The sequence below is a fragment of the Priapulus caudatus genome, unplaced genomic scaffold (assembly GCF_000485595.1).
Source record: "Priapulus caudatus unplaced genomic scaffold, Priapulus_caudatus-5.0.1 Scaffold1993, whole genome shotgun sequence".
NCBI classification, from domain to species: domain Eukaryota; kingdom Metazoa; phylum Priapulida; class Priapulimorpha; order Priapulimorphida; family Priapulidae; genus Priapulus; species Priapulus caudatus.
The window spans coordinates 42,444-53,438 of NW_014579054.1; the positions used below are offsets into that span (position 1 = coordinate 42,444).

General features: G+C 41.2%; 1 protein-coding gene across 1 annotated transcript in view; it reads right to left on the reverse strand.

The window, feature by feature from the left end:
* Window positions 1-8,594, reverse strand: part of LOC106818041 (transcriptional enhancer factor TEF-1-like) — a gene marked incomplete at its 5' end in the record, with an annotated part of 16,910 nt that extends 8,316 nt beyond the window's left edge. Inside the window, 2 exon segments of the mRNA XM_014822756.1 lie at window positions 6,735-6,887; window positions 8,454-8,594. Coding sequence (XP_014678242.1) covers window positions 6,735-6,887; window positions 8,454-8,594 — 294 coding nt within the window.
* Between the last annotated feature and the right edge of the window lie 2,401 nt (window positions 8,595-10,995).

Sequence of the window (10,995 nt, forward strand, 5' to 3'; positions counted from 1 at the left end):
AAAACTGACTTCTTCTTACTCACTCATTTGTGTCCTTTTTTGTGGTGAGCTACAGTGTCATTGACACTTTCATTATGTCAAGGAACCCGATGGAAAACATGAAATATCCTAACATACATATTCAAATTAAACAAATACAATATAAAATGTTTTTAGGTCAAAGAACTCGGTTACATATATGTGAAAAATCATGATGAAAAATAATACCATCTATACTTTAGTTCATAATTTCTGTTACAACTTGGAAGGTACGCCTGCGTGCCTGCCAAAACGTCGTTTCTTAGATCACAGCGTGAACAAAAATATGTTGCCTATGTGGAGTCACTTAATTGGAAAGATTATTCCGTGAATGTTCGCTCTTGACCACTATCACTATGCTCGCTGGATGACGGTTCATGTGAGAGATAAACTTGCCCTCGAGATTAACTGCCCTACCACACATGAGGAGTTCCTCAAAGGCAACTCTGTGACACAGAAAACCATGCACAAATTCTCAGCACTAGCCCATGATGAAGTTCATGAAAAGCTGAATGCAATGGTGAAGGGAGATGGAAGCGTAATAGGTATCATTGAAAATAAAGCAGCACTGAGACGGTGGATGGTGGCAGGTCCAGAAACAGCTAGACTATTAATGGAGTATGATGACAAACATTCAATTAAAAAGAAGGACACAGAACGCCACCATGAACAAATACCAAGTGTGCAGAAGGCTTGCTTATACCAAAGAGATAATGTCCAATAGTGTGGTAGATACTATAAGGATAAGGTCCGCAGAAGACATAGGCAAAGCACAGTACCAGAAATTTGTTGCGGAGCGTATCAATGACAACATCACTGCATTCAATGACACCATACATAGGTACAATCTGCCTCTGTTGAATTCTAGTTCAGGAAAGAAACCTGCGAAGTCCACTTCCAATATTTCCAACCTGCACAATGATGTTCATCTCTTCTCACGGCTGTATATATCGTGTCAAGCTACAGAAAGTGATATGGATGCCTTCTTCACACATGAAAATCATGTTTGGCCTCCATCGTTGGCGTCAAATGGTATCATGCGCCAAACAAGCAAATCTGACATGATGGAATGCTTGGAGTCATTGGTACCACAGCCGGAATCTGTTCCAAATGTTGATGTCAACATTGTTGACGGTGCTGCCATTGTGCACATGCTTGACCCAAAGAAGTCCCAACTTTCCGTCTAAACATTTCAGAACTATTCACAATTGGTGTTTTTTCCCTATATAGAACACATGCTACAAGACCTTGTTCGCGTAGATGTTGTCTGGGATGTCTACAGGGAGGACAGCCTAAGGCACAAACCGTGGATCTGGTAATCATCTCCGGGTGAACAATAACACCAACATTCCTGTTAACTGGAAGAACTTCCTTCGCTGAGATGCAAACAAAGACAGCCTGTTCCAACTTCTAGCCAATGCAATACAAGATTTTAACCTCCTCCACAGAAGCTAGTGAACTCCACACATGGCCAGAATGCTGTATCATCTCCCATAGCTGACCTGTCAGATTTGTTCTGCACTCACGAAGAATCAGACACACGGCTCCTGTTTTATGCTTCCTATTCATTCCATCATGGGTTCCAAGCTGATGATACATGCAACAGATACTGATGTGGTGGTTATCACAATTGCAGTGTCAAGTGTTTTAAGGCCCGCTTATGTCGGCCTACGATTTGTCTATCGGCGACTAATTTATCGCCGATTAGCATCGTAGCACCACTCATGTCGACTTGGAGTGACTACGCTTGTACATCGCCGATCAGATCGTAGCGTTCCTGCATGAAACGTAGACGGGTTCGCGGCCCCAGTATTTGTACTAGCACAAGTAGTTCTTTAGCACAAACAGAGCAAGTTTGACGCCGGGACCAGTCTACATAAAACGAGTCACGTACGTAAACAACAAAATGGCGCTTACCAGTAAACATCATGTAACTTCGTAAATCTATCCTCAATTTTCTGAACATCGTTATAATCATGTGCAGAAATTTTTTTCATGTGATTACGGAAAACTTAATATATATTTGAGAAAGGGTTTGTGCAATAATCCCTCTTTGTAAACTGCTGACGAGTGGCGTGTAGGCTGCCATTTTATTAATGACGTGACTTTTGATAATCATGTGACTCGACACGCTGCGGTGATTGGCTGCCACTCACGATTTGTCGCCGACAGCCGCATAGAAATAGAACATGTTCTATTCTCTGCGATCGCAGTCGGCGACCGTATTTCGATCGTAAGAGGACTCATGTCGAGTTTGGTCGCCGATGTTTTTATCGGCGATCTGGCCGGTTTTTGACGTACGATATTCAAATCTTGTCGGCGACTAGGTCGTAAGGCCGACATAAGCGGGCCTTTACAGGACTGGGAAATATTGATAGCATTTGGTCATGGTGCTAAACTACTTTACATTCAGTGCCACCTAATTGCAGCTGAATTAAGCAACGATTCATCATGGGGTCTTCTATTCTTCCATGCAATATCAGGATGTGATACTGTTCCTGCCTTCCATGGAATTGGAAAGAGAACAGCTTGGGCTGTTTGGTGCAGTATGCCTCATCTCAAACCGATTTTTGCTCGGTTATCCCATGCTCCAAGCCAGGTATCCCCCGACGACGTGGAGCAAATCGAGAGATATGTTGTTCTCTTGTATCAGCGAACATCAGCACTCAGCCATGTGAATGAAGCCAGGAAGAAGTTGTTCACTCAAAACCGTAAGATGGAAAACATTCCTCTAACGTTGTATGCCCTGGAACAGCATGTGAAAAGGGTTGTTTATCAGGCAGGGCACATATGGGGACAGTCACTTATAGAAGACCCTGAAGTTCCATCGCCAGATTTATGGGGCTGTGAGAGAGTGACAGATGATTCCCCATGGACTCCATGCTGGACCACTCTTCCAGAGGCAGCCAAAGCTAGGCAGGAACTGTTAAAATGTGGATACAAAAAGTCTTGTACAAAAAGATGCAAGTGTGTCAAAGCAAATCTCGAGTGTACACAGATGTGCTTCTATTCAGGACAGTGTAACAGAGAATAAGAAAGCAAATCTAATCATATGAGACACTGACAGAGATCATTTAATGTTTTAACATAATGCATGATATACCATTGGATTGCTTTTACACGGCATACGCGCGTGCCTTCTATTGCGTGCACTGCGTCTTCATGAAATCTGATGGAGCGACGATTTGGCGGGCGCGCAGACGTACCTTCCAAAGTGTAACAGAAATTATGAACTGAAGTATAGATGGCATACTTAAGTTTTCATCATAATTTTTCACGTGTTCTACCCAGTTCTTTGACCTAAAAAAACATTTTATATTGTATTTGTTTAATTTGAAGATGTATGTTAGGATATTTCATGTTTTCCATCGGATTCCTTGACATATAAACAGGTATAGATAACTAGATCCTGGTAATCATGGCACGTATAGCCATTTTATGGCAAAGAAATACGTTTGTGGCAGCCATTGTGGATTTTTTTTTTTGGCGGGAAGATATTATGATAGATCACATGTGTTCTATACCCGTTCTATGGGGTTCATTGACCTCAAAAACATATGTATAGAGAACAAGAACATGGTACTTGGGGCACTTACAGCTGATTTAAGGGCAAAACTGTGTTTTGTGGTGGCCATTTTGAATTTTCAACTTTTTGGTGGGAAGATCATATCTTATGATATTTGACATGTTTTATTGCATTCTTTGACTTCAAAAACATAGGTATAAACACCAAGATCATGGTAATCGGGGCACTCACAGCTGATTTATGGGGGAAAACATTTTTTCTGGCGGCCATTTTTAATTTTTGATTTTTTGGCGGGAAACGTTAGAGTGACATCGTGTTTCCCGCAATTTTTGAAATCAGCATACTCAAAACCCCCCTAGAGCAAATTTTCATGCTTCTTTCCAGAAGTGCACACCTTAGACACATATCCGCCCCACTATCGTGCGTGTAAAGTCAAGAAACTAGAGAGCACCTAACTCCATTGAGTTGCTGAAATCCTACAGGCTAAAATCCAAGTATATTCAGGCAGGCAACAATTTCGCTCAGCTGTGAGTTAACACAATCTGCATTGCAGGTTGGCAGGCAATAATTATGATTAGAAAAGTCCCCGTTCACCCCCATGCATGAGTAATGGGCTGCCCCCATGTTTTTGCCTACATTTCGGATGACGGTACCAACGCGAGCATTCAGGGTGCTATTGATATACAGACTGCTTTAGAAAATAATGTGCTTTAAGGAGTGTAAACCTTGTTCAACAAACATTTGCCTTTGCAATTGATCTGTGCAACTGTAGCCTCACATCCACACAGGTATGGGCTCTAATAATAGCAAAAGCAGTTCAGTCCTTTGTTAACAGTCAACAAATCAATGTTTAACCCTCCTCTTGAGGGTCAAAAGGTTACCAGACAGCTACTCTTCACACATCAGCGAAGAGCACATTTCATGGTCCTTTCAATAAAGCCATAAAAATGGTAGGTCACCACTGAAACAAAAAAGTTTTTCACTCGATCCGTCAGACCATGTCCTCAGAAAATGTCTGATATCTGACCTTTCCCCCACTGCCCTTTGACCTGTGACCTCCAATTTCGCACTGGTGATGGGTTTCCTGCCCATCACACTATACATCGAATATTAAGAGCGTAGGTCGAGCCATTGAGATTTGTGCTGCAATTCCGTATTTCCTCCTATACCTTAAGTTAAGGGGGAAATATTCCCCCTACATTGACATATCTTGACCTTTGACCTTTAATTTACCCCCAACTTCGACACCCAGTCCTTTTTGCGATCCGCCCCCGACGTCCCAAATATCAAGACCGTACGTCGAGCGGTTAAGATTTGTGCCATAACTGTTGACGGACGCACGCACGGACATTCATGCGATTCTACAAGCTGCATCTGACTTCGTCAGATGAGCTAACGAGATACACTTAATGTTACGGGGTAATGAACCCAGCAGTTTTCAACACGACGCAATTCAAGACATGCCACCTTTACAGGTTAAACGGACTGCACATGGTAGCTAACTTTAAATAAATGTTCAGCCATTAGTTTCCTTATTCATAGTAGGGGTGAAAAGAAACAAGAGTGTGCAAGGCCTAATTTTTAGAAATCCAATGTTAATTTTCTATGATGTTTATTATAGTTATAACTTATGAAAAATGAATAATGAAGATATATTATATTATGTTTAACTTAATAAACATGAGTAGCCCAAACACTATTTTGAACATTTACCTAATGTGCATGTTTTACCCCACATACATTCACAACCTAGAGATACTGACTAAAACATATGATAAGGTTTTTGATAACTTCCCAATATAAAGAGCTTTGTGTCCTGTGTAACTTGAACAATTGTCAGCTAGTAATTGCATGGCAGTGCTATTTATCTGTGATGATGACAGAAACAGCAATGAGGCTTGTTGGGAGAACTTGGAGACGTAAGTGCAATTCACGACTTGTAGTGCTGAGTTTGCCGCCTCCATTGTAGATAGAGTTAATGTCCCCCATCACTGGAAGAATAGCTGGGCGCATTTATAACCAGGTCACATAACAATACTGTTACTGTCAGAAATGTTGTTGCTTACAGAGTATAAAATAATTAGAAATATATAATGTCATTTGTTTATTTTGTTGTTTTTCATCATGTTTGATTGTTACTGTTTTAGGTTTGTTGGTTTATAATATGTATAATAGATTGGATGCATTTTCATGAAAGCTGTGCTATGATGACACCATGAAACATAGTGCATCATGATCGTCCGAGAGGTAGTAAAATTTGTCTGGCATTTTTGCTAACCATAAATTAAGGTTGTATTACTTTGTATTACCTGTTAATAAATCATAAATTGAAGTTATCAATCATATCAATAAGGATCTCACACAGTGTAAGCCTGGAGTTAGAGCTGCTAAGGTTGCCAATGCCGTCATAGTGAAAAAAAAGAGGAAAATGGTAAGCAAAGCCCATGAATACAGAGTGCATGGATTCAAGGAGCAACCACAATTACCAGTAACATTTCGTAATTTCCCTGACTATGTGAAATCATTCTCTATTCAAAATTATTACAAATTAAATACGCATGTATTTTGTGACACTGAGTTAGGTTGGTGGCTAAAAGTGTTTCAGCAGAAGTTACGTACAACCGTGAGTAGGCCTACCTAGAGTTGGGCAGATAGGTGGTCAATAAATTGCCCAACGTACCTACATCCTCACTATTTTAACACCACATATAGATAGCACGTTGAAAAATACTACCTGCCAATTGTTTAAAATATAGCACATGCAAGGGTGCTTTTTATTGTGGAAATTCTCAAAAACTGCCATATATTATAGTCTATATATCTCTGTATTCTGAGCGTATAGAGGAAAGACGATTTTGCACAATGTTACGTGAATGTTTACAGTAGTGTTTAAGCTCGTTTATTGAATTTAAAAAATGTAATGAATCATAGATAGATTAAGGCTAGCGAACGTTGAATTTCTAATAATTAAGCCTTGTACACTCCTTTGCTTTTATTCACTACCGTTTTCAGTAATATTGGTGCAATCCAGGACAAAGCACCTTTAAGTCTTTCACTCCTCAAGCATAACCCCCCCCCCCAAGATATTAGACTATATATATGCCACACGTTTTATAACAGAGTTGTCACATGGCGAGAGTCCATATCACTTGACAGACGTCATGCCATGCTGCACTGCCAGATGGCGCACCTGTAGGATGGTGAAGTTTTCAAGCACGCTGTTCATCATGTACTTCTCAGGCAGGTGCTTCAGCTTGTGGATGAAGTTGATCATGTACTCGCACATTGGCGATCGGTGGATGCGGAAAACAAAGCGGCCATTCTCAAAGCGTGAGTACTCTGTCTGTGAAAGCAGTAACAAACATACGGTCAGGAGAACATCACGGCGACAAACCTATAATTAGAGGAAGAGGGCACACTTAGAAACAAGTGGTCTGTGGAAAAACATGCAGTGATAAACACATGCTGAGCGAAGCGGAGCAATAGCCGGTAATGAATATAAATTAGTCACTAGATTAAGGAGCATGCCATGACGAACACACAGTCACTGGACGAACACATATTTAGGAAAATTAGGATTATAGAACAATATATTGATGAACAGGCATACAGTGGAACAATACACGGTCACAAATAATGATCAGTAAGACAATGCACGGCAATGAAAATAAGGCGAGTAGCACAATGATAATAAAAGTACGGAGATGATATTCAGTTTTGTCATTGTGACTCCTGTTTCTTTGTACATCGCGTTAGTATAGATGACATTCACGTAGTGTTGAACAGATGTAATGTCATGATCAGGAAAGAGAAAGTAATGACGGCAGAATTTAATGAAAGTGTCAATGACACTATAGCTCACCTTGGGTGTGATAGAAGAGGGAGATGATATTTAAAATTTGGTAAGTGTTTAATTTATGACAAACCGAAATGTGATCAAATGTCCTTATTCCATGTTTTATACTAATAGAAATTTCACCGTTTTGTTTCAGGGTTAGTTTTGATGCGAAAATAAATGTTTCAGATCTGAAAGTCTGAAATCTGGGCGAGAGATGGCGCTACGCCTAAATGATCGCCATTTTGGTTTTCGGTTATCGCGCAAATAAAAGCAATAAAATATTCCAGTCAAATTACTGTAACGAAGAATCTAAAACACAATATTACACGTAGGTATGATTAGGTAGGTAGGTAGGTAGGTAGGTAGATCAATTTGACAAAAGCGAATGAATCTAGATGGCCATTTTCATTTTTGCCAAAAAGTGGGCGTGGCTCGAAAGTAGGTTGACTGGCGTGCTCCAAAATAGGGCGTGCAAATCTCTCCCATAGGAGTAACAACTGTATGCAATTTTAAACATGTGGGTCAAACGGTTCTTGTGTTATCGTTGACCGTAGGCAGACACTGAAATGCATATTGAAATTGCCAAAATCTACCTAATTTGCATACTTTAAAAAAAATATCAAAACCCGTGTGATATGTTTTGGGGCCAGTCCTTATTCATTCACATACCAAAAATGAGCAAAATCCATTGAAACTTACCTACTAGGAGTAACAACTGTATGCAATTTGAAACATGTGGGTCAAACAGTTCGCAAGTTATCGTTGACCGTAGCCAAATGTTGACGGACGGACGGACGACGCCCCATGGCAATAGCTCATCTCAAATTCATGTTGAAATGCAGATTCAGGCACGTAGTGGTGCAAATAATGTGTGAGTGCTCTAAGACAAGTTAGCCTTACTGTATATGCCACTTGAAGTTATGCAACGAGTGCTGGTAAGTATCAGAACGGTCAAGAAGATATGAGAACAGTTGGGTAAAATGTGTAAAATCATTGCTTTCATATGAACGTTTTGTCAAAAACCTCATAATGCCACCAGGCTACTGCTCTTTGCCATCTAGGAATGCTCACCTCCACCTTCTCGACAACCTGCTTGCCGAAGCTGCATACTTTTGTTGAGCACGTTATTGTGACGTTCTCACTGCTCTCATACACACTTGTCACGCCGTAGAATGAACCCGCATCATCCTGCATGTTGTAGTTGATGTCGGCCTTTGAACGAGAACATACATGCATGTCAAGCAGTGGAGTAATCGAAAAGGAAGGGATGAGAATGGAGATGGTCAGTGAATAAGAGATGAACATGGGGGGGGGAGGGGGAAGTGGAGGAGTGAGACAGAGGAACGTAAGGGGTGCAAATAGGGAGGGGGAGTAAGCACGATATAGAGAAGGGGTTAGAATGGGGAGGAAGGAATGATCAAAAGATGGCAAAGACGTGAGAATGGGGCGGGGGAGCAACCAACAGATGGAGAAGAGATGAGAATGGGGAGGAGTTAGCAAGACAGATAGAAAATAAGTAATAGTGGAGTAGGACATAGGCATAACAGAGACCCTGAAATGGACAGACAGAGCAAGAGAGGTGGAGATAAAAACCAGAAACAAGAAGTGAGGGAGAAAGGGCTAGCAAAAAAAGAGGGGGAACAAGACAGAGAGTATACGAGACAAATTAGTGAGAGAGAACTAAGGCACAGGGAAGGGGTGAGATGAAAAAAGACAAAACTAGAGCTGCAGAGCGTCTGGGCTCATCTGAGGTCAGTTGCTAGAATGATAAACGTAACATTTAAGTCGTGCGTAGTGAGACCTTTGTTAGGCGCAGATATGCAGATACGCAGTTGCGTACACATCATTTCAGCAACCTTCTGCATTCTGCATACCTCCAAAATCCCATTGGTTGATACAAATCGCATGCCTCAAAATTCTGTTTTATGGTGCATTGTGACCCAGAGACTAATGCCCCCCTAACCCTATTAAACAAAAAAAAAATTCTTGTAAAATATTTGTTGTTATGAAATTGTTGTAAATAAATCATGTAAATATTTTCCTTAAATGGAAAGAAATAGTTAAATGGATAAAGATAGAAAAATCCAGAAAAAAGGTAAATAATAAAAAATCTGATCGGATTCGATCCAAGGACCTTCGAGCCATAATCCTGGGCTGTAGCCGTCAGGCTATCGAGGCATATTGGGTTCCCAGATTATGGTTGTGCCATGACTGTGATATCATCGAGGCAGTTCAGGAATCCATGTTTAACCCTCCTCTTGAGGGTCAAAAGGTTATCAGACACCTGCTCTTCGCACGTCAGTGGAAAGCACATTTCATGGTCCTTTCAATAAAGTGATAAAAATGGTAGGTCAGCGCTGAAACAAAAAAGTTTTTCACTCTGTTCGTTAGTCCATGTCCTCAGAAAATGTCTGATATCTGACCTTTCCTCCGCTGCCCGTTGACCTGTGACCTACAATTTCGACACAGTGATGCATGCAGGGCTTGACTTTAACGGTGGCCCGGGTGCCAATGGCCACCTGAAACGGCGTCGGGCCACCTGAAACTGTCGGGTTGGTGGCCCGCCTGGCCACCAATAAAAATAAGGCCGTGGCTACGCGACCGATTCCGGACGAGGAACCGCTAGGCTACGCGTCCGGACATCCATCTCACACAGAGATCTTGCGACACGTACACGCATGATTGCGCAAGAGGACGCTCTGCTGATCGTGTGTGTGTGTGTGTGTGCATAGGCGTGTGCGCGTGTGTGTGTACGTGTGACCGTGCGCGTGCGCGCACGTGTGTGTGTACGTGTGGTTTACTGAGGGGGGGAACGGGTATTTTCGGGACGCGGGATTGGCCATTTTAATTAGCTGGGAACTGGGAAATGTCAGATAAATTTTCCGTGATTCGGGAACAGAAGTCCATCCGGACGTGGGAAAGACCCTCTAAAATTGTCTGGGATCTGGGAAAATTGTGTCAATTCGTCGGGATTTCAATTTCTGGGCTAATATTTATTTTATTTTTTATTAATTACATTTTTTAAAAATTAATTATGCCCAGATAAATAATAGTATGTAAATATTAGTATTTATGTAGTGTTTGAAAACCTAAACTACTGAATTTCCTGAAACATGTCTACTGAATTTCCTGGGAACTGGGAATTGGGATTTTATTTTACTGGGAACTGGGAATTGGGATTTTATTTTACTGGGAACTGGGATATTGGGTGTTTTTTGCTGGGAAAGTGGGAATTGTGATGGAGCACGACGATACGGCCTCGATACAATTGTGTTCAGCTAGCATTTGCATACCATTCTGAATAGTAAATAACTCAGACACCAGGCGACGCCACACTACGGTTCATCATTGCATAACAACACTTGATTGGTTGAACCGGAGCTAATAACCAACACGCTCTCTCAGTGCTGCAATCTGACCACGCAAGACGCATTTTATAAGAAAGATGTTCGAAGGAGGTTATTTCTCCATTTAAAGGCATAATTCGACCATCGATTATGCATTTTAACGAATGCTACAGTAACTGGCACCTTGTGTAGTTAATAAGTACATTACCTTATAGCCAAACGCGTATTAGTTTGTCCAATATCACTGCTGGTTACTAAGAAATGTC